Raw genomic sequence first — 25554 nt, forward strand, 5'->3', positions numbered from 1 at the left:
AAAAAGAATCGCAACACGTATACAGGAACATCGCAACGCCATCAGAAGAAAGGACTCACTTTCATTGATCTACACGCATGCTAAATCAACAGGACATACATTTAACTGGGACAAGTCAAATTTAAGGCCAGTACTAAAAGTGGCAGAGAGCTGGCCGAATCTTGGCTATCAAATGATGACGCCATCAACAGACACTTGGACGTAAATCCAGCACATGTAAACTTAATAATAATTCATTACATTTATATAGTGCTTTTCTCAGTACTCAAAGCGCTATCCACACAGGGAGGAACCGGGAAGCGAACCCACAATCTTCCACAGTCTCCTTAATGCAAAGCAGAAGCACTACCATTGCGCCACCTGTGAGGACACAGACGAAAAACATGTTCATAATAAATAAACTGTACACCCAATACCCCCCCCCCCATCACACTGATTTAGCCCCCCCCCCCCATCCACATAATGTTTTGCTATATATTGCCTTTGATTCTTGCAAGTCTAAGCATTATCCTCTGATGAAGACCCCTGGCAGGGGTTGAAAGCTCATTAATAAAAACTACTTTATGATACATGATACATTTTTTCTCCCTTTGTGGATCTCCAGCTGCAAATATATATATATATATATATATATATATATACAGTAATCCCTCACCTATCGCGGGGGTTACGTTCCAGAGCCCCCCTGCGATAGGTGAAAATCCGCGAAGTAGCGACCTATATTTATTTTATTATTTATACATATTTCTAAGGCTTTATTAAACCCTTCCCATACTCTTACAAACCTTTCTCACTCTCTTGTTAACCTTTCCCACGCTCTTATAAACACTTCCTATGCTCTTAAACACTTTCTACATTCTTAAACACCGCAGACCAACACTGCACACAGCGATCAGATGTCAATGTGTCTGCACTCGCTTTGTGAAGGGGGGCAGCTGAACTCACGCTGAGCAGAAATGGACTTTGTGCTGCTTCTGCCAAAATGCCTGCTTGTCGCTCTGCTCGTTTGGAAGGAGGAGGAGTGTGTGTGTGTGAGAGAGCTGAACGCACCTTCGCTCAAACCCCCCTCCCCGGAAGCGCAGTACGCTCCTGCCACTTCGCATTGTCAAGGGGGTGGGGAGCAGAATGAACGCTAAGGAGAAGTGGACTTTGTGCTGGCTTTGTGCTGCTTGTCGCTCTGCGTGTCAATAATTTAAAAGCTTGTACATCACCAATTTTCCTGTCTCACTGTCTTGTCTTGCGTGAAGTTAAAATGTTTTATAATAGTGAGATGTTACTCATATCCTTAGCCCGACATTCACATATCATATGTGTTAACAAAGTGTGTTTTATAAGTTTACATGTGTTTAAAGCATGTGGGATGGGTATTTTAAGGCTTAAACTATAAAAATGTTTATTTATATGGTCTTTCTATATCGCGGATTTTCTCCTGTTGCTGATGGGTCTGGAACATAACTTCTGCGATAGGCGGGCAATCACTTGTATTTAAAAACCCGCGGAGTCGTGAATCCGCGAAAAGTGAACCGCGAAGTAGCGGTACAATCATATATATGTTGATTTCTATATTCAGTGAATACACGCATAACACTGTTCACTATAGAAGTTAGGCAGTGCAACACAGAGACTGGAATATTTATGAGAACAGCCAGAGTATTATGGTGAAGGAAGTGTTTTGAACCATATTAGTACAGCTGTTCTTATGCATTCTAATAGTCAGCATTTTAATATGCAAAATTTGTCATTTTATATTTTGACACTAAGTAATGTACTGCACAATAATTTCAGTTGTGTTGATAATCCAGAAAGATTTGTTTCACCAATCACAACTCTGTTGAAATTTTGTAACCTGGTGGTGGAATATGCAGTGTAATGTAATTAATATAACTTCCTAACTCTCGGGTCAAAGCAGTAAGTTGACATGAGGAATGGAAATGTCCCGCCTCCATGCATTGCGGTTCGAAGCAATGAGCAGACATGCGTAGTACTGAGATTGCATCCTGATGGGGTGCCGAAGCCTCAGACATGCTGAGTACTGAGATCGTGACGGGACACCGAAGCCTCTGACATGCGCACTAGGTTAACTGAGGCTTCGAAGCCTCGAACAGATTTGAAGCCTCAGACATGCGTAGTACTACTGAGATTGCGTCATGACGGGCTTCGAACGGGGATTTGAAGCCTCAGACATGCGTAGTACTACTGAGATTGCGTCATGACAGGCTTCAAACGGGGATTTGAAGCCTCAGACATGCGTAGTACTGAGCTCATGACGTGGCGCCGAAGTCTCAGACATGCGCACTGGGTTAACTGAGGCTTCGAAGCGTCGAGCAGATTCGAAGCCTCGGACATGCGCACTGGGTTAACTGAGGCTTCGAAGCGTCGAGCAGATTCGAAGCCTCGGACATGCGCACTGGGTTAACTGAGGCTTCGAAGCGTCGAGCAGATTCGAAGCCTCAGACATGCGCACTGGGGTAACTGAGGCTTCGAAGCCTCGAGCAGATTTGAAGCCTCAGACATGCGTAGTACTACTGAGATTGCGTCATGACGGGCTTCGAACGGGGATTTGAAGCCTCAGACATGCGTAGTACTACTGAGATTGCGTCATGATGGGCTTCAAACGGGGATTTGAAGCCTCAGACATGCGTAGTACAGAGATTGGATCATGATAGGGCTTCGAAGTCTCGAGCAGACATGGTTACTGAATCTTTGTGAAGCCTCAGCACACTCAAAGGCATTGACCTGTATATATTTTGAGAGTCTATCTGACACTTAACTCTCTAGTTATATTTTGTAATTCGTATTGACATTACACACTTCACTTAATATAGTTAAACTACAATTCAGGTAGTTGCTGAGAAGTAATTATTGTTCTTGTGGTTTGCTGTGATTTCCTTTGTCTGATACATAGTGTCAAAGATATATTGTCATATATGAACTTTATATATATAAAAAGATTAGGTAAATCGTGCAACCTTTTTATGGAACGCTTAATTTTGTTCAAAACCGTACGTCATATAGTATACATCTATAAATATAATTTTTTTGTCTTCATTAGGAGAATACAACAATGATACTCTCGAATCAAGTAAACCAATTTAACGTGCATATGTCAAACAACATATTTCCACATCCGCCGCAGTAAGAACAGTAGTAGTAGTTCAGTTGTGCGAAGCTCGTTGATTATCTTGATTAGGTGGCTCAATGGTATCGCAACTGTCTCTCGGTAAAAACACCAGCGGTTCGCGTCTTCGATCCTCCACTTGTTAAAGGTTTTTTTCAATTCCTCCATTTAACAATATTTTAAGCTTGGACGGATAGTGAGCGAATCGAGCTGTCGAATGAAGATTGGGCCGCCGTAGACGGGCAGGGGGCACACGTCCCTAATTATATTGTGTATGTAAAGAGTTTCACTGTAAAACGTAATAAGCTTCATATTTGTGTGTTTGGAGACCCTGGTGTCGTACTGAATTTGTATTGTAGAAAAACAAACTACTGTCCAGCATGCCTAAATGTGTCTTTTCGTTTCTGATCGCTATACGGCACTATCAATTTAAGACAATTCGCTATAAACAGTTTCAGCCAATCAGCGCCTTCTAAACATGCAGAATGACAGTGTGAACCTTTATTGTAGCGGCGCAGCATCTTCGTTTCAGTCCGTCATTGTCCTGTTAGACTATTTACTGTTAAGTGCTGCTTGAGGTAGCGTTTATAGTACAACAGGTAGCCTACGTAGTTCTTAAATTGGTAGTGAAATGCACACAAAAGTCTCCTAAATTATTTATTGAAATGCCTACATTTACAGTGTCCGTTTTAGAAAATCGTAGTTTTTACTTGTTCCCGTTATTAGGAATTACAATTTTTCAGTGTCATATATTATTCGTTACTACTCGCGAGTCCCGCATCATTGAGATTCTGATTTATATTCGGTATAAGCAATTTTTTAAAAGGAGCGTTCATTGAACTGACTATAGCAGACTTTTCATCTTCTTAAAATGACTTTATTGATTTGATGTTGACAATCATAAGGTCAAAAACCAAGGAGGCGAAGAGTTTGCACGGACTGTGCTGTTTCTTTTTTTTGTGACATCGCATCAGTAGAGAGTGCGTCAAGTTAACAATGCATTCTGTCCTAAATGGCAGCGCATACGCTTTTTTATATTTCCTAAAGGCCAATGTGTCTAAGTTTGCTCATTAATATATTTTGACAGTGTATTTTAGTGAGAATGGTTATAAACATATTACCCATGTTCATTTCCCATGTAGATATGTAACGTTTGGTGAGAATAAATAAAAAGTAACAACACATATAATAGTTATGTTGCATTGTTTATGATTAACAAAATTCATAGTTTATCTGAAATGTTCTACTTATAGAGTCGATTTATTCCACTTCTGAAGGTGTACATTGTCGGTATTCTCCATTGCAATTGCCCCAGAGTGTAAGGTGTGCCAGTGCAACTGAAGGGTGGCAGACGAGCTCACGTAATGGGTGACAAGGCACATCCTCACCCTGATGCCGAGGCTCTTGTCATGAATATTCCCATCTTGTGCTTTTTCTCGTTCCTGCCAGTTTACTATTATTATTGGACACGTATGTAGAGGGAATGTGTGTCTATGAAAGGAAGGACGGTAAAGCCTTGAATGACACTGTTGATACTTTGGGTGACACGACAGGTGAGGAGCAGGGAACGTTAAATGTGACAGTGACTGCGGGGGATTGTGGGACTGGAAGATGGCTTAAGAATACAGAAACGACAAAAGCTTAGTCTTTCAATAATTTTATTTACATCAATGATTTACTCCGTTGAGCTGCAGTTCGGAAGATTACTTATTTACCCCCCGGCGCAGCCTTTGATAAGATGCATTCAGAAGGAAAGGATGTTGCTGACAAAGTCAGGTGTTATTTTGAAAGTTTGGCTCCAGATGTGCTTATCCAGCTGCTCCTTCTTGTCAGTACTTGAGTGATCTTTATGTTCACCTCTGGATGAATTCGCAAAGTTTCTTTACAACGTTTTTGTTTCATTAACGCAGAACTCCCGAAGCTTTCCTAAAATTGCAGAAGACAGTTGTGATTAGTTATGCAGCACACGCTTTTACTCACATTTCTTTTTGGAAATCAGTAATACAAATCAGCTACAGATCTGGGAATCACTGAATAGTAAAAACGTTTAATGAGAGTGTCTTGCGCATATACTGGTGTAATGACCACGTCGGCTTTAGTGAAGCGTTTCTTAGCCTCTCTGATATGATCGACATGGCGTAGAGTAGATTCTGGATTGTTATAATACGTGCTACCTTACGCAAAATATGCTCATTAATTTGTTACAGATTCTAGGTGGACACGATTCCACACCAAGCAAAAAGGTGCCCCATGTAAATCGTTCATAATGTCTCCAAAATATATTTGTTAACTTTCAGACAAGTACTACTTAACTGTTTTACACAAAATTCTTATTTCAACATATGCGAGCCTAAATTAGGATTTCATCTCGGGTTAGCGAACCTTATAGTTGTAGCAAGAACAACTGCTTTTACGCTTTGAGCCAAAGCGCTTTAACAGACTAGTGAATGACCAAATCGACTGCTGACTGCGCAGATATCAATGACGTCATTACGCAAGCGTGACTCAAAATCACGTGACGGGCGCATTTGAAGCAAGCCTCGAAGCGGCACTTCGATCTCCAGTGCTTCGAAAGCTCGACACAGTGTCGAAACCTGAGTATCGAGCGGCCCATCACTACCGGATGGGCGCAGGGCTCACTGGATGTACGGAAACCCCAAAGGTCCATGCTGTGACAACGCGCGTGCCTACAACGCGCTTGCGAAAGGAGTCATGGCTCAAACCAAAGAAAACACAGAAACGAGACTACGACCTGTGAACTACACCTGAGGTAAAGCATGCACGCCAGGTTGTACAGCCGCCCAGACGCGACCGCCCACACCACCGCATATACCCTCCATGATATGTCTTCACGCAGCGGCTTCCCACCGAGGCGCATATTGCGCTGTGGCGCTCGCCCCACAGTCAGATGCAGTGGCTTCCCAGAGTCAGTAGTTGGCCCCCAAACAACACAACCTGTTCAAGCAGTCGGTGTCAGCGAAGGCAACAGACTCACGTCTCCACAAAACGAAATCGCTTTAGTACAGATATGCTTATTGGATTAAATGACATTTCCCCAGACGCACCCGCCCTCCATGATATGTCATCCATCCACATATCGGACGGAACAGAAACTGATTGCCATTCTTGGATTTCCGATTCGCTAGCGAATCGCGGGCTTACTTGTGCTTATATATTTCAATGTGGACTGAAAACCAAATACTTAACTACTGTTACAACTAAATTATTCTCTCACAGAAATAAATGGATTAAAAATTAATATAGTAAAAAAAAGGTGTAATACATAATAGTAAACATAAGCTTGCTGAAATATAAGATACAACAAGAAGCTTCTTTGGCATGTCTTTTATAGACTAAGGAATGAGTACTTTAAATATAAATAATTAAGAAACACCTTTCAAAGTGTCACACACGTGCGATTAGGAGGAAGCTGACTGGACCAAGTGGAGGTAATTATCCGCCAGGCCAGGGGGTGGTGGGATGCGTTAAACCTTATTCTGTTATTTCTGCAGGCCAAATACGGGAAAACCTGCCTGATTTAACAACAACAACGTCACTTCTGGTTACGGTACCAAGAAAGACGTCACTTCCGGTTCTGGTGCCAATAACAATGTCACTTCAGGTTCCGGCACCAAGAACGACAGAATTTCTGGTTTCTGGCCTCAGATGACATCACTTTTGGCCTCACCCTTTAAAACTGCCATCTTCTCCTCCACCAGATCAGTTCAGTCTGGAACTCAACCTATGCTCATCAGTGGTTATTTTAAAGCCCTTTTTTAGCCTGGGACAATATATGGGTGGCTGCCCCAAACCTTTCCAGTGTGTTGAGACTCATTCTTTTATAAAAGTACAACTCAAAAATAAATGCATGTGGGACTACAACATACTGTTACAGTTGCACCAGTCCCTATTCATTTCTGTCTGTCTTGTTAGTATGGTTGGTGGAGTTGTAGGATACCAAATACTTCTGCAAATCTGGGACAATTGCAGATACAGGACCCCATAAGGATGATCACCTTTTCGCAGCATCTGTCCCCCACTGCACTTATTTAATTATTAACAAACCTATGTCATATAGTGTAAGTTTTGGATAGATACAATATTTTACAATAACCTTTTCTCTCTCTCAAAAAGATAACCTATTATATGTATACTAAATACCTGTGATAGTCAATAACAGCAATAAATCACATATCCAGCGGTTTAGCAGTATATCAAGTCAGCCATACAGGTGAAACCTGCAGTGTCATTTTAAAAAGGGGAAAAGTAGGGGAGGTTGGTTTATGTGCAAGCCAAGCAATACGTTTCCATAACATAACCGTTTTCTTAAATGGATGTCCACAAGGGAGCTGAAAACCATCCCACTTGGTAGGACATTTCAGGAGATGACCCTAGATGGAGATTGACTGCTCAGTGGGTCAAGTTAAAAGAAAAAGGCAAAATAACATCTTATGGTACTTACTCATTGAAGGAAGTCTCTCAGGGCAGGTCTGATTTGGCAAGTATGTGAATCCATCAGGTAGATATGTTGTGGATTGGACAAAAGGCTCGCTAACATTAAAGTCAAACGGATAATCTGGAAGAGAGAAGCATTCAAAGCAGACACTTAGAAATGTAAAAAAATTCTTTATAGTACCATCAACAACATACAAACATGAAAGATTAATATGTGAAAGCATATTGAATTTTCTAAGTCAGTGTAAGTGATATGTTAAAACAACTTAATTGTAATGTGACTGGGGGCAGAGGATCGTTATTTTCATTCTATTTAGGCCACCTTATCCTTTTGCAGTTTCCTTCTGCTCAATCTGGTGAATTTCCAGATACACCAAGGAAAGCAGACAGAGACATAATTCTTTCAGGAAAATAAACTGGGAGACAGATAGTTCTGAAGGATAGTGTAATATCCAAAGTCCAGTTCAGTTACATATCCAGTGCATACTTACATATTTTGTCCATTAAACCCAGCCTGGGTTCAGTTTGTGGTCACAAGTCTAAAATAATGTCCATTTGGGTGCCTTTTTGTTGGAAGGAGTCTCTAAAGAGGCATCAACTGAACATTGATTTACACTGTTTTTATCAGATAAAGTACAGAGCTGACCAAAGTGTTGGTGGTGCTACGGTTCACCCATTCACTTTAGTGTTCATTGAGGAATGCAGGTGGGGAGGTGCAGCTGCATAACTCTGTTAAATCTGTTGACTTAACAGGTCCTATGTCCTAATAAAACCTTGCAAAATGGGCAAAGCTCACCTTGGCCTACAAGGTCCTATCCTGTCTTCCGTACCCTTAATTCCACATAGGAACTTTCACGTCATAGTAATCATTGCCTTTAAATACATTACAATTAGAACAGAAATTCAAAATGAACCAAGCATTCTGCATAAACGAGTTGAAATTCAGATCTGTAATGCCCCCACACAATGTCATTCATGTTTTTCTGAATGCACTTTCTTCATTACAGGGCCACAGAGACATTTGTACCCTATTTGGAAAATTAGATACCAGCTAAATATTTATTTGGACTATGTTAAGGTGGAATGCAATGAGTTGCATATACCTATAACTAAGTAACAATGGGATGTACTGTATATAAACACCATACTTCTCTAATAATATGAAAGTTTAGACTTCATGGCACATGATGTGAGGAATGCTCTAATGGTATTTAACATTCTTAAACTGTGTAAGGTCCCTCTCCATATTATACTTTAATCATATTCGGATTATTTGGGTGGTCACCTACAAGGTAACACTTATGGTTGGTCGACCGGTCGGCAAACATCCACCACGTCCTCTCAGCTACCATAAGCAGATCATAGGCATGTTATATAGTACCTGTCAAATAATACAAAGAGTACACGATATGTGTTTCTCCCTAATTGGTACTCATTGGGTATATGCACCTTTACTTACTCCTGTGGGGATCAAACCTCGGAAATCAGCGCCCCTGTTACTATCTGTGATTTTTACATATCCTCCGCTCTCTGTATCTGTGTACATTTTCCTCATGGTATTCTGAGTTTACTGTCACATTCCAATAGGAATGTATACCAACAGAGTCTAGCTGCAGACCTCCAGAGCTCATACATATATATACTGCTCAAAAAATTAAAGAAACACTTTTTAATCAGAGTATAGCATGAAGTCAATAAAACATCTGGGATATTGATCTGGTCCGTTATCTGGTCAGTTAAGTTGCAGAGGGGGTTGTTAATCAGTTTCAGCTGCTTTGATGTTAATGAAATCAACAAAAGGTACATTAAAGGGGCAACAATGAGATGACCCCCAAAACAGGAATGGTTTAATAGGTGGAGGCCACTGACATTTTTCCCTCCTCATCTTTTCTGACTGTTTTTTTCACTAGTTTTGCATTTGGCTACAGTCAGTGTCACTACTGGTAGCATGAGGCGATACCTGGACCCTACAGAGATTGCGCAGGTAGTCCAACTTCTCCAGGATGGCACATCAATACATTTCATTGCCAGAAGGTTTGCTGTGTCTCCCAGCACAGTCTCTTGGGCATGGAGGAGATTCCAAGAGACAAAGCTACTCTAGGAGAGCTGGACAGGGCCGTAGAAGGTCCTGAACCCATCAGCAGGACCGGTATCTGCTCCTTTGCGCAAGGAGGAAAAGGATCAGCACTGCCAGAGCCCTACAAAATGACCTCCAGCAGGCCACTGGTCTGAATGTCTCTGACCAAACAATCAGAAACAGATATGATGAGGGTGGCCTGAGGGCCCTGTGCCCGGCATGGGATTGTTTCCTGCCTTGCGCCCTGAGGTGGCTGGGATTGGCTCCAGCAGACCCCCGTGACCGTGTGTTAGGATTAAGTGGGTTGGATAATGGATGGATGGATAAAGTAGATGCCAATGCATTGTATTAAAACAAGGAGCTCCCTGATAATGTGTGGACTCTGATTTGGCAATACATATGTTACTTAAATTATGTAGAATTTTGAAAGAGTGCAGAAATTTGAAAAAAAAAGTAATGATATTTTGTTATACAGTATTTTGTTCCATGTCTTCTAAATACTGATTTTAACTGTTCATTACTAATCAAGTATTTCTTCTTAACTGTCATTCCATGCTAATGCATATGTTACGAAGTCACTATGCAGACACCCTTCAAAATAAAGTACTACTGAAATTTGTCACATTATATTAAAGTTCTCTGTGAATGGTTAAGTAATTTTCAGTCAAGATAAAATAAATATTGAATTGCATCGGGGCATTGTGAATTGGATTCGAATCAGGACATTAGTGTTGATACCCAGCCCTACTATTCACCTAGACAATTCAATAATTCTCTTCTGAATTCTTGTGTGGGATTCCACCTCTCAGACTGTCTCCATATTAGCACAAGTGCCCCTCAAGGCTGTGTACTTTCCCCCTACTTTATTTCCTGTACACCAATGTCTGTAGGTCCACTAATCTTTTAAGTTCACTGATGACACCACCATTATTGGACTAATTACTAATGGTAACAAAACCTCTTACAGAAAGGAGGTGTCTCACCCTGCGTCTTGGTGTGCTACCAATAACCTGGTCTTCACTACTACCAAGACAGTGGAAATGGTCAATGACTTTCACAAACAGAGGTTACAGTCTCTCCCAAAAGAATTTAATGATTCTGCAGTAAATATGGTGGAATCCTTCAAATTTTTGTCACCACTATCACAAACACTCTTAGCTGGGACATTAACACCACTTCCATCACTAAAAATGGTCAACAGCCTTAGCACATGCACTTCAGAACACGTCATCCACCTGAAGCTAACAAAGTCTGGGCTCAGCCAGTAGATGGGAGACCGTCTAGGAAAAGCTTGGGTTGCTGCTGCAAGAGGTGTTGGTGAGACCAGTAGGGGGTGCTTACCCCGTGGTTTGAATGTGCATCACAATGCTTCAGTCCAGTAAGAAAGGCACCGTCCTTCAGATGAGTAAAACTGAAGTCCTGACTCTCTGTGGTCATAAAAAGATCCCTGGGCAACCTTGAAAAAAGAGCAGGGTATATCCCAATATCCAGGATAAATTGCCATCCATGGCCTAGTAATTCTGGCCCCCTAATCATCCCGTCTCTAATTCTCTCTCTCTCTCTCTCTCTCACTACTTTACACCTAATAGATGATGTGTGGCGAGTGCAAAACAGGCTGCTGTTGCATCATTCAGGTGGATGCTGCACAGTACTGGTAGTTGAAGTGGCTCCCTACTCAGTAAAAATGCCTTGAGTAGTAAGAAAAGCGCTATATAAATGTAAAGAATTTTTATTATTATTATTTTTATTATTTGTTGTCATAAAACATCTTTACACTATGGTTAACTTCGGGGGTGGAGGGGGGTTATCTGACTCATGAGTAATAAAGATGGTCAACTGGGTGTGTCTTGTGGTACAAATGTCTCTTCGGTAGAGACACTTGTGCAGTGACAGTGCTGCGGGCTTCCTAGATATTTCTGTTGTGTAAACCATATGACATAAATGTGCAATGTGACTGGCTGTTCAATGGAGTTCCTGAATCACGGACCTGCGAAAGTCTGTAACTAGATGTAAAACTTGACTCTTTGTGGTCATAAAAAGATCCCTGGCCATCCTTCGTAAAGAGCAGGGTGTATCCCAAAGTCCAGGCTAAATTGCCCTCCATGGCCTCGTCAGGCATAGAGCTAAATGGCAATTTTAAATTAGCTTCTGTGTGTGTGTGGTTGAGGACCCTGTGATGGACTGGGTTGCTTAGTGGTTTGTGTCCAGTGCTGCCAGGATAAGCTTCTGCCTGTCTAGTTTCCAGCCATAAATTCAGTTATCACAGCATTTTCCCACCTGTGCACGTAATTGACCATTCTGGCATTGGCTGCACTATAATTGGAACATTTTGTAAATTACAGCACTCCACTATTACTATTCTCTGCTGCTCGCCGATTGCATAAGAAGGAAAATGGTTTGCAGTAATGGTATATTTTACAAAAAAAAAAAAAAAAAAATCACATAGTGATTAAAGTCTTTTTTGGGTCTTAAACAGGTAATGTAAATCATAAAACCATATATACATAATTCCATGCACCACTACTGATGAGGAACTGAATTTTGTGTGTTTAAGAATGTTATTAAATGAAGGAAAGAAAAAAAATCCTTGAAAAATTTTCACTTTATTCATATTTATTTTAAAAAATATTGTTTTCAAAAAGAACTGGAATTAAATTTTCAACAGAAAAAATATTTTGACAACTATTAGACATGTTTTGAGCATTTTTAGAAAACTTGTATGTGTGTCTGTATACTTGGTGTGTCAGTAGTAAAAATTGAGTATTATAATGGACCCATACTTAGGAAATCTTATGGGCAATCCGCACTCGCTAATTTTAAGAATTAATCAGGCTTTCAGAAGTTTCCAGTTATTTAGCTTTGATATGTTATAATTGAAAGTTTTTGAAGCCAATACCAACAGCAGCCAAACAACCAATCAGAAATTACATGTGGCTTATATGTTAAAGACTCGAAAGAAAGACTATTGAAAATTTTCCATTTAACCCAACACTTGGGTTTTGAGCTTTAAGAATTCTACTTTTTCAAATGCAGTTGCATCTTGCATATAATTTTGTAAATTTCCAGCAGATCTTGCGCTTATTTTAAATATGGGGAGAGTCAAACGCCTTCAGCATGGGAAGGGGAAGAGGAGGGAGGCTCAAAGGGCGCAACATAAACAGAATGTACTATTATTACTACATTCTGGTCACATTTGATTTTATTTTCAAATTTACATGGAATAAACATTTATTGTCGAGGCTGGGAGCTTGCAGTAATAGGAGGAATGCCAAAATGATTCCTTGATGAGATACCAGCCCTTAATTTCTTTTGTGTCATAACATCATTTGCATGGAATTTAATATGGGGACTCTCACACAAATACTCCTTATCTGGGATTGCCATGGTGGAAGTGTATCTCTCCTTTCTATCACCTTCTATGTCCACCATCTCCTTATACACACAATCTCCTGCATATTCTTCTCAACCACATCTTTCAATCTATTTTTGGTCTCCCTACCCACTCATCAATCTCTTGTAGCTCCATCTCAGATATTCTCTTAGCACACTCTTTTTCTAGTATCTCCTCTACGCTGGCGTCTTCTTCAAATTATCTTCCACTGAATCCTTTTCACATTTAAGCTCCTCCAATTGAGCTATTTTCTACTTGACCCATTCTGTACATCTGGCAAATCCAAAGAAGCATTTGTATGTATCCCTTGAACGTCCATTCTTTTAGTCTCCCTTCTAGTGTTCTCACCATGTTTTTGCAATATACATTTCTTATCCCAAACAACTCATTTAACAAAGACACGTAGGCATTTTTATCAGAGGAGAATAGAAAAGTCTTAAAATCTAGTTCATCCACCTCACGGATTGAAGGTTAGCAAATAAACCTAAACTCTCATGGAGACTAAAGAGGAGGTAACAAGAGTGGATAAGCCGTGAAGTGTCAAAAATGATCTTAAAGGCTTCAGACTTCAGCCTGCAAATATGGAGTATATATCTGTAAGAGAGAGGTGGTGACCAAGATTTCATGAGCAGTGCACACCACTCTCTCTTTCTGTCTCCCTAGCTGCTTCCTATCCTCAGAAGAGATATTGACATACCACACAAGAAGGTGACAGAGAGGGCAAACATTTTTAATAACTAACCTATAAAAAACTGACATTAGCATCCTGTGACATAATAATAAAACCAGTTTGCCTTGTGGCCCATATCCATACTATATTAAGAAAATGACATTAACTGAAATAAGGCAACTGAAAAATATTTGGGAAGTAGTAAATAAGTAAACATTTTTTCTAGTTTCCTATGGTATCAGAGTTTAAGGAGTAAGTCTACTGAGCATTACAATGATGTCGTCACCTCATGCTGAAGGATAGTGATTATGGTTTCTCAGGCTACATGACCGCTCCTTCACATTAGCTTGAATGACTAAACCACTCATTTATTCAACTCCATACACCATAGCTGGACTAATCAGCATGAGGCTGTAAGCTTTACTTCTAGGAGGGCTGTTCTTATGAAATCATATACGCCATTTCAAAATTCTTTCCTTAACCAAGACAAATGAAACTTAAGTAGGTTGAAGTTAAACTACAACCTTTTCAGCAAACAAGTGTTTAAATTTTCTAGTAGACAGATGACGGCGCTAATCCTCATGTTCCCACATTCCAGATCACAAAACAGGCAGACCACAGAATTTAAATTATACAATCAACATGGAACTGACATAGTTGTTAGCAGTGTTTCTTCATAGCTTTAACAAAATGGGTTTAGCACCCAGTGCGGACACTGTGGAGCTTATACATTTACTAGGGGGCTCCGCCCCCTGCTCGCTTCGCTCGTCAACCCCTGGTGTTGGGAATGACAAAGAGCGTGATGTATGAATGAGATATAGAATAGTGTGACGGTGTAGATGATGCAAATAGAAAGCAAACAATAAAGTGTGTGGCACAGTGTAAAGGTTTATTGGAAAATTTCTTTGTACACGCTGTTTAAGTGTAAAAGGTAATTCCAGCTCAGAACTTGTAAGGTCATTTAAGATGGTTATTGTTGTGATCAGAGTCAACTTTGTCAGAGCTTAGAAAGAGTTGTGTCTCTCCAGGAAGTAATGGAATGACTTGGGTATTAATGTTTTCCACATTAATATTTTTTGGACATAATATAGTGCGTTGTGTTAAAAGGGGCATTTGGTCTAATGAGATTGCTGTTCCAAATGTCTCTGTAACTAAGTCGTCGCAGATAAAGGATTGAGGAATTGTAATAATATGTGGCTGAAGTCCATCTGTATTGGTGAGTGTACCATCTCTCAGTTGTAATAAGCAATTGTTATGATCTGGTTCTGGACATCGTATCTTTTTTACTAACTGTATCTTTTGAAAGCAATGCCAATTGTCTGCGTATTTTAAGGTGCACTGAACAATAGCTGAGTGCATGGTATCTGGAAGAATAGCTAATCACTGTCTAAAATCTCCTCCTCATAAAAGTACCTTTCCTCCAAACCGAATATTATTATTCATAAACGTTTGTAGAAGTTTATGAATGGTGTTGAGTAAGTGACTTCATGCCATTGAACATTCATCAATAAACAACATTTTTTCAAGACGGATGTCACGTGCAGTGCCACCGTTAATGTTCATAGTGGATACCGATTTGTAGGATCTAATGTAGTTGATAAAGATTTCACTTTCAGGTACATCGTCAGTTATAAGCTTCTGTAGATATTCAGGATATGAATGTAAAGGAGCCAGTCTAATTTGACCCTTTTGACAACAACGTGTAAATGTATAACTTGTATTGCCAGTTGTTTCTTCAGGGAAGTGAAGTGAATGACAATGATTGCAAATGACATTCATTAATCCGAATGAATTTTCCTGGTGTATGTTTTCCTTGTGCCGTTTGAGAGGCGCGTTGTTGCATGTGTAGTATTTGGGACGTGTTGTTTTGGAGCTGTTATCGATTTGCCTGTGCTGTGTGAGAAGCCCGTTGTTGCCTTCGCTGCCATTAACGTATGTCTGAGACGGGAGGTGTTTCGTTTTGAATCCGTGCCTGTTGCGATGCAGCACTTTGATTGATAGTTTGCGTCATGTGGATCTAGGATGTAGATTTGTGCATATTTGCGTTGTTGATTTGTTTCAGGGTGCACTGTTCCAATGCGATGCAGTATCTGTGCACATATGGGAAAGCAGTATGGGCCATTGCCTTTTGGTGGCCTGATATTTACTCCGGTATATGCAAAAGCAAATGAACTATTGTAGGATCTAATGCAGTTCATAAAGTTTTTACTTTTAGGTACATCGTTAGTTAGAAGCTTTAGTTGAGCTTTGCGTTTTTGGAGTCGAGACATTTTTTCATTTAGAAATATGGATAAGTAATAAGGAGTATTGCACTCACTGTTAATATGGAGCCTTTTCTGCGGTTGAACGGTTAATAGTGCCTTATTGTAATGAGATCCACCTATGCTGCATAGCCGTCTATTTTGTTGTTTCTTTCGTGTGTTTGTTCCTATTATCATTTCCTTTTCGTTTTGTACCCGTGACCGTGTATTCATGACTTGTTTCTTTCTCAGCATGCGAAATATGGATAAGTAATAAGGAGGATCGCAGTCACTGTTAATATGTTTCCTTTTCTGCAGTTGAACGGTTAATAGTGCTTTATTGTAAGGAGATCCACCAATGCTGACACCTATGCTGTCTAGTGTGAAGGTGTTGATGTTCACTTTAGAATATGTGGCTTTGGGTGTCACTTCTTATGGATGTGTGTAGGGGGGTGAGGATTGTTGTCGTGCGAGTGTCTTGTTTCTTTTTGTGTTCCTGTGTCTTGTTGAATCCCCCTCTTTGTGTGTGTCCCGTCCCTTGCTTGTAGGGTCTGTGGGGTGGTTTTGTGTTCTTTTTTTTGTGTTCCATGGGCTTGTTGAATCCCCCTCTTGGTGTGTGTCCCGTCCGGTGCCTGTAGGGGGGGGGGGGTGGGGGGGTGCCTTGCTGTTGTGCGCGAGCCTCTTTTTTTTTTTTTTTTGGGTCTAGTTTCGTGTGCAATGTGTTTCGTGCTTTGCTTGCGTTTGAATACTTTTTTATGTGCCTTTTCCTTTTTTCGGTGCTCTTTGCGCCTCATTTCTCCATTTTTCCTGTGCTCACTCCTTTTTTCTGTGGTCTTGTCCGCCTCTCTCGCCCTCTTTTGTCCACCTTTCTCGGCTCCTCAGCCGACTCTCACGGACTCTTTTTGCGCCTGCGCAGTACGTCTTTTTGCAGCTACGGCCCATTGCCGGATGTGCCTGCGTCCATCATCCGGTTTAGCATTCTCGGTTAGTAATATGGATGTGTGTGTGGAACTTCCTCTAGTTACTGCAAAAAACAGCTTGTGAGGGATGTTGGAGATTCTAAATTGATCAGATGCGAGTCAGTGAGCACTGCAGTGGACTGGCAACATGTCTCAAATTCGATAATATTATTAAAGGCTCTGTCTCCCTTCACAAACTTAACCTAGGGCAGATATGCAAAAAGAGGAGAACTCTTTTCATTTGTAGGATGAAAAACGAGCATCCAAAAACATTTAACTTGTAGTGTTTGAAAAAGGAATGGATTCAGATTAAAAAAAAAAAAAAAAAAATACATGGTCTTGTGTCCCTGGAATAGTGGGAAATTATAGTGCAGCTGTTTCAAGCCCTTCAGTAAAACACTAATGTCATCATTCAATTCAAATCATCATACAATTTATTTTACATTTTTATAGATTTTGGGAAGATCAAATTGTAGATGCATTGTTCTTTTTACATAAACTGAGCATGACCATCACTGGCACCTTAGTGATCCTCATATATGGTCAAGGCACTGTTACAGTAACTCCTCAGCTCCAAATCTATGATGTCATTGCGATCACAACAAATAACACAGTGTGAGAAAAACTCGAGAGGATATGATCCCATTGCAGCAGAGTCTCCTGGGCCATATGTAATTCAATGCTCCAAAGCCTTGGCTGATAATTAAACTCGGAGCGTTTCACACTTTCAGGGACAGCCTAGGAAGTCAATGCCTAAATTAACAAACACCTACCTATAAGCTTTCATAGCAATTGTTGGCTAAGGTGAACACAGACAGGTGTTACAATACACTGCACAAAGTACTACACTTACCCATGGATCGTATTCAAGTGAGCAACCTGAAGTTTACTAATTAAATTGTGGTCCTCAAAATATGAAGTGTCCATCATGCGTTTTTGTTTTTTTCTTTCTGCCTACTGAAAGGCTGCTCTGGGTATAGGGAACTACTGCTATAACAAAGGGGAAATCACTAGAAAACATTAGGGAACAAAGGAAGAAATCTTCTCAAATTGCAATTTGCATATTTTACTGCAAACGTTTCCATAGATACCGGTTTGCATACTGTGACAGGAAGCTTTATTCCTACTGGGAAGTACACAAGCAGGATGTGCATTCTTATGCCTTATATTCTCAAATGATATATATATATATATATATATATATATATATATATATGGAAGAGAATATTATATATATATATATATATATATATATATATATATATATATATATATATATATATATATAATATAATAAATTAAAATAATCTATAATAAATTAAAAATAATAATACATTTATTTATTTATTGTGGCCCTGTTCATCTCCTAAACTCAGTAGATCAAAGGGATGTGTTCTTACCTCAAGCACCTTCAACCCATCTTGATACAGCTTGAGATCGTGGAGCATAGCTGTTGACACCTTGTGCATTACAAAGGTAAGATCAATGCCACCAGTGACTAATATAAACTCAACAATGCTTTATTTAGCAGTTGTATGGATTTGTGAAGTAGATACAAAATGGAGGTAACCTAGCTTTACTTGAGTCATGAAAGAATTATGACGGAAAAAGGATACCGGAGCCTAGACAGCCACTGTGTTTGTGTCTTTCTCAACCTCTTGCACCTTTTCCCCAATGTTCTGTCAAAGGACAGAAAACCCACCAGAGATTCACATGGTTCTAATTAGGCCCAGTGGCCTACACACTGTAAGCATGTGGCAATTAGTTCAGTAATTAAGGTCATCATTTTAGTCTTTAGAGAAAAATACTGTCAAACTGAAACCTCCCACCAGCCTCTATGACAAAATCTAAATGGAAAGCTTACTTTTTTTACAATAATCTGTTTATAAAATTTTCAAAAAAACATTTCAAAATGGCTACAGGAAGTCTGAATTTAATACAATTTGAATTGCAAACAATAATCTTGAATTAGTATGTAACCTACATACGCAGAGCTGCTTTAATTACAGTAAAATGGCTAGATTAGAACCTCAAGGTATAAACATGGAAGAAGTGAAAAAGGCACCGTCACAAGTATAATTTAAATTAACTGCACTGTTGACTACTGAAGCAAAAGTAATAATGTCATGCTGCATAGAAAGTATGTCAACTCATCCCTTCTAGATGGATCAGCCCTTAAAAAACCCATTAAGGAAATGTTTAAATTCAGGGATCACAGACTGGGCAGTATTAGCACTGTTGTGGTAGACCTCATTGTGTACAGTGTATTTTTTCTCAAAACTATAATTATCTGTGATTCAGATTTCTTTTATTCCTCAGCAGATCTACATTCGCTGTCCAACTATTTTCAAATCTGCTAATTGTGGCCGGGCTTGAAGACAGCTTTACCTTAAAATCATCTGTTTAATAAAAGAGAGCTAAGAATAACCTGAAATTATATTTACTGTTTAGTTACTATGCAAGTCTATGGAAGCAATCATTGTATGATAAAACAAACCATTAAATACTCAATGAGACAGCATATCATAGAGGTTGCCATTGCTGAATCACTGCTTTAGAGTCCTAGCTTCATATCCTGGACCAGTCAATAGCTGGGTGGGTTGAACACATTCTTGCAGTGTCTGAATGACTGTGAGTGTGCTCCTAGTTTTTTGTGTCCTCCTACATTCCAAGGATGTTCAGGTTGGGCTGCATAAAAACTCATCCATCCATCCATCCATCGTCTCCCGCTTTTCCGAGGTCGGGTCGCGGGGGCAGCAGCTTGAGCAGAGATGCCCAGACTTCCCTCTCCCCGGCCACTTCTTCTAGCTCTTCCGGGAGAATCCCAAGGCGTTCCCAGGCCAGTCGAGAGACATAGTCCCTCCAGCGTGTCCTGGGTCTTCCCCGGGGCCTCCTCCCGGTTAGACGTGCCCGGAACACCTCACCAGGGAGGCGTCCAGGAGGCATCCTGATCAGATGCCCGAGCCACCTCATCTGTCTCCTCTCGATGCGGAGGAGCAGCGGCTCTACTCTGAGCCCCTCTCGGATGACTGAGCTTTTCACCCTATCTTTAAGGGAAAGCCCAGACACCCTGCGGAGGAAACTCATTTCAGCCGCTTGTATTCGCGATCTCGTTCTTTCGGTCACTACCCATAGCTCATGACCATAGGTGAGGGTAGGAACATAGATCGACTGGTAAATTGAGAGCTTCGCCTTGCGGCTCAGCTCCTTTTTCACCACGACAGACCGATGCAGCGCCCGCATTACTGCGGATGCCGCACCGATCCGCCTGTCGATCTCACGCTCCATTCTTCCCTCACTCGTGAACAAGACCCCGAGATACTTGAACTCCTCCACTTGGGGCAGGATCTCGCTACCAACCCTGAGAGGGCACTCCACCCTTTTCCGGCTGAGGACCATGGTCTCGGATTTGGAGGTGCTGATTCTCATCCCAGCCGCTTCACACTCGGCTGCGAACCGATCCAGAGAGAGCTGAAGATCACGGCCTGATGAAGCAAACAGGACAACATCATCTGCAAAAAGCAGTGACCCAATCCTGAGCCCACCAAACCGGACCCTCTCAACGCCCTGACTGCGCCTAGAAATTCTGTCCATAAAAGTTATGAACAGAATCGGTGACAAAGGGCAGCCCTGGCGGAGTCCAACTCTCACTGGAAATGGGTTCGACTTACTGCCGGCAATGCGGACCAAGCTCTGGCACCGATCGTACAGGGACTGAACAGCCCTTATCAGGGGGGCCGGTACCCCATACTCTCGGAGTACCCCCCACAGGATTCCCCGAGGGACACGGTCGAATGCCTTTTCCAAGTCCACAAAACACATGTAGACTGGTTGGGCAAACTCCCATGCACCCTCCAGGACCCTGCTAAGGGTATAGAGCTGGTCCACTGTTCCGCGACCAGGACGAAAACCACACTGTTCCTCCTGAATCCGAGGCTCGACTATCCGACGGACCCTCCTCTCCAGGACCCCTGAATAGACTTTTCCAGGGAGGCTGAGGAGTGTGATCCCTCTGTAGTTGGAACACACCCTCCGATCCCCCTTCTTAAAGAGGGGGACCACCACCCCGGTCTGCCAATCCAGAGGCACTGTCCCTGATGTCCATGCGATGTTGCAGAGGCGTGTCAGCCAAGACAGTCCTACAACATCCAGAGCCTTGAGGAACTCCGGGCGTATCTCATCCACCCCTGGGGCCCTGCCACCAAGGAGTTTTTGACCACCTCGGTGACCTCAGTCCCAGAGATGGGGGAGCCCACCTCTGAGTCCCCAGGCTCTGCTTCCTCATTGGAAGGCATGTTAATGGGATTGAGGAGGTCTTCGAAGTATTCCCCCCACCGACCCACAACATCCCGAGTCGAGGTCAGCAGCGCACCATCCCCACTATATACAGTGTTGACACTGCACTGCTTCCCCTTCCTGAGACGCCGGATGGTGGACCAGAATCTCCTCGAAGCCGTCCGAAAGTCGTTCTCCATGGCCTCCCCAAACTCCTCCCACGCCCGAGTTTTTGCCTCAGCAACCACCAATGCCGCATTCTGCTTGGCCTGCCGGTACCTATCAGCTGCCTCCGGGGTCCCACAGGACAAAAGGGTCCTGTAGGACTCCTTCTTCAGCTTGACGGCATCCTTCACCGCCGGTGTCCACCAACGGGTTCGGGGATTGCCGCCACGACAGGCACCGACCACCTTACGGCCACAGCTCCGGTCAGCTGCCTCAACAATAGAGGCACGGAACATGGCCCATTCGGACTCAATGTCCCCCACCTCCCTCGGGATGTGGTCGAAGTTCTGCCGGAGGTGGGAGTTGAAGCTACTTCTGACAGGGGGCTCTGCCAGACGTTCCCAGCAGACCCTCACAACACGTTTGGGCCTACCACGCCTGACCGGCATCCTCCCCCCACCATCGAAGCCAACTCACCACCAGGTGGTGATCAGTTGACAGCTCCGCCCCTCTCTTCACCCGAGTGTCCAAGACATGTGGCCGCAAGTCCGACGACACGAGCACAAAGTCGATCATCGAACTGAGGCCTAGGGTGTCCTGGTGCCAAGTGCACATATGAACACCCCTATGCTTGAACATGGTGTTCGTTATGGACAATCCGTGACGAGCACAGAAGTCCAATAACAAAACACCACTCGGGTTCTGATCGGGGGGGCCATTCCTCCCAATCACGCCCTTCCAGGTCTCACTGTCATTGCCCATGTGAGCATTGAAGTCTCCCAGCAGAACGAGGGAGTCCCCAGAAGGTATGCCCTCTAGCACCCCCTCTAGGGACTCCAAAAAGGGTGGGTACTCTGAACTGCTGTTCGGTGCATACGCACAAACAACAGTTAGGACCCGTCCCCCCACCCGAAGGCGAAGGGAGGCTACCCTCTCGTCCACCGGGGTAAACCCCAATGTACAGGCTCCAAGTTGGGGGGCAATAAGTATACCCACACCTGCTCGGCGCCTCTCACCGGGGGCAACTCCAGAGTGGTACAGAGTCCAGCCCCTCTCAAGGAGATTGGTTCCAGAGTCCAAGCTGTGCGTCGAGGTGAGTCCGACTATATCTAGCCGGAACCTCTCAACTTCGCGCACTATCTCAGGCTCCTTCCCCTTCAGAGAGGTGACATTCCACGTCCCAAGAGCCAGTTTCTGTAGCCAAGGATCGGACCGCCAAGGTCCCCCGCCTTCGGCCACCACCCAACTCACACTGCACCCGACCTCCTTGGCCCCTCCCATAGGTGGTGAGCCCATGGGAAGGCATAAAAAACTCTAAATTGGACAATTAGTGAATGTGAGTCAGATGCATCCTTGAACTATATATACAATAGAAAAGAAAAGAAAAAGAAGTGCAAATTTAATGCAAATTTTAATAAAAGTGTTGTTAACAGAGTGGAGCGCCAGCAACATGTGTGTGCCAGTGTCCCCTACCAAGATGTAATGAAGCACCTTGAGGCGCTGTATAAATAAATTGTATTATTATTATTACAGTATTAATTAGTGAATGTGCCCAATAAGGAAATGACACCTTGGTCTTGGTTACTGTGTGACGCCTGATGAGACACATACTGTAGTACCAGTCATTCCTGTATGTCAAAAAATGAGCCAATAAATAGGATTGTGCAACACAGAGTACACATCTTTTTAAATATTTCACATTTTCAATATACAATAAAAGCTAGAGCAGCTTCAGTTTGCTGAAAAGTATAACTTTCTATCTCCTAACTGTGGTCCAGGCTATAGGAAGGATCACTAATTATTCCAGATTTTTCCTTATCTTATAAAGAGTTTCCAGATCCCACTGTATTGCTACACATTGAATCTCATAAAGCCCTCCAAATAATTGATTTATGACACCATGCAAGGGTGACAAGAATGGTGTAGTGTCTAATGCACTGAATTTTAATCCATAAGGTTCTAAGTTCCTTTCCTCCAAGTCACTCAGCAATCACTTAAGCTGCCTGCGCTTTACTTGTGAAAAAAAGTGCATGCAAATAATTATATTCCTGAATCCTAAATCAGCTTAGTAAACATAAAATAATAATCAAAAGTTTAATACAATATCTTAAACAGAAGACATTAACTTGCCATGTCCTATAACAGCTGATATTTTTATGATAAAGTATTCAACATTCCCTTTGAAAAAGAACAAGCTTTCTAAGAGCTTTCTTATGCCTCTATTACCTAAATGACTCTGCTTCTAACTTACTTTGTATTTAACATACTGGTTTCAGAATATCCTTACTGCAACATTCATATATTCCACTTACTTATTTTTGAAAATTCCCACATTGTTTTCCATGTTGACCAGTATGTCTAATCAACCTAATATCTCACAATAACACCTTGGCATTGTTGCTGTAAAGGGAGATCAGAACATGGAGAGATTAGAGTTCACAGAAGGGTGCTGCTAGATGTATGGAGGCAAATAATGCTCAGTCATTCAGTTAAACATTAAGTTGATACAGGATTTGAACAATCATTTAAATTTGTAGCTGTAGTCTGAACTTTTAAACCTTCTTTCTGCATTCTTAAATGTTTAGCTGAAGAGTCTCAGTTTAGTCAAGGACTGTAAGGGGAGGCAACTGGACACAAAAGAAAAGAAAGAATCATATGAGTAACAGAATGAAGCTCTGAGGGGACTCAGCACCATTAGGAGAAGAATTAGAATCCATCAGAATCTAATCCGTCAAGAGTAAGAAAATGAAGATGATCAAATGTGTATTAAGATCAATGACAGAATTAAACAATATGTGGAAAAAAAATGACATATTGGGAAGCTGGGCTGCTCTCTCCGGGGTTGGTAACTACCGTGAACTCAATGCTGCTAGGATAGGCTGTGACTCTCAATGAACTTGAAACACAGTAGGCAGGATCTAAGAAAACGGACAGATTTTCTCAAATATTCAATGAGATTATTCAGAGTAGCAGCATTCAGCCTTGGGTGCAGCTCAGACTATAATCTATGTTTACACTCATCCATATTACTAACCGAGAATGGTAAACCGGATGGCATGGACCCAGGTACACGGCGGTGGACGCAGGAGACGTACTGCGCAGGCGCCGACAGCTCACCTAACGGAAATATGAAATAAAGCAACGAGCACAGACAATACGGAACCCTAACCGTCCACAGTACACCATAGTCAAACCCGACATACCCCGAGATGGTACATAAGCCCCAGAGCGCCTACAACACGCGTCCAACACACCGCAGGCAGACCCCCGAGATGGTACAGAAGCCCCATAGATAAAATACGAAATAAAGCAACGAGCACAGGCAATACGGAACCCTAACCGTCCACACTACACAGCATAGTCAAACACGACATAGTACGGAAGGTGCGTGCGCCTACAACGTGTATTTAACACACCGCAGGCACACCCCCCAGAGATCCGGACTCCACAGCATATGTGAATCATCACATTACAGTAATATGGATAATACGAGTACTCACAGACAAACGCAAGAGGCCTCGGCGTCCCACCCCACAGTCAAATCTCACAAAGTACAGAGTCCCGAGACGTCCTTAAACCACAGCATGGTCAAACCCACCACGCCTCACGGCTCAAAAGCAAAGGAGCTCAACTGACGTAAATAAGCACCTACAACGCATCATAGCTCAAAAACAAAGGATCTCAACTAACGTAAATAAGAAATGAGGCAACGTGCCCATAGGTGACGACACAGACACACAAAAAAGAGGATCCAGCCCCCCGCCCCAGAGTGAAACGTGAAAAAAGCAGATAAGAGATTATGAAAGCAGTGAAATTCCAAAGTCTCCAACAAACGATGGTGCGATACACATGCAGAGAAAGGTACAGAATATGAAAGCAGTAAAATCCAAAAGTATTGTAGCGTCCCAGCCAGGTTGAGGGCTGTTTGGTTTTAAGTGACTGTTAGGTCCGATGGAGGGAGGGCGGAGTACAGCACGGAAGACTGATAGCGGGGTATTTATTGATGCGGTATGGGGGAGCGTTGGAGAGGGTGCTAGAAAGTTGTGTTTGGGGTTAGGAAGTCTGCGATTGTTCAAGTAAGACTTTTGTGACACTTTCTTTATCATGTCATTCGCTACAGTATCAAAGAAAAGATCGAAAAGATCGCATTACCGCAAACAAAAGGTGATTAATCATCAGAGCCAGGTGTAACTGAAAAAACTAG

The 25554-nt window shown here is 42.1% G+C and overlaps 1 protein-coding gene across 1 annotated transcript in view; it reads right to left on the bottom strand.

Annotated features, from left to right (window-relative positions):
* b4galt5 (UDP-Gal:betaGlcNAc beta 1,4- galactosyltransferase, polypeptide 5) overlaps positions 1–25554 on the bottom strand; it is a 130669-nt gene that overhangs the window by 44225 nt on the left and 60890 nt on the right. The window contains exon 3 of the mRNA XM_028811690.2: positions 7581–7694. Within this exon, the coding sequence (XP_028667523.2) occupies positions 7581–7694 (114 nt within the window). The remainder of the gene's footprint in view (positions 1–7580; positions 7695–25554) is intronic.

The sequence above is a fragment of the Erpetoichthys calabaricus genome, chromosome 10 (genome assembly GCF_900747795.2).
Source record: "Erpetoichthys calabaricus chromosome 10, fErpCal1.3, whole genome shotgun sequence".
Lineage (NCBI taxonomy): Eukaryota > Metazoa > Chordata > Cladistia > Polypteriformes > Polypteridae > Erpetoichthys > Erpetoichthys calabaricus.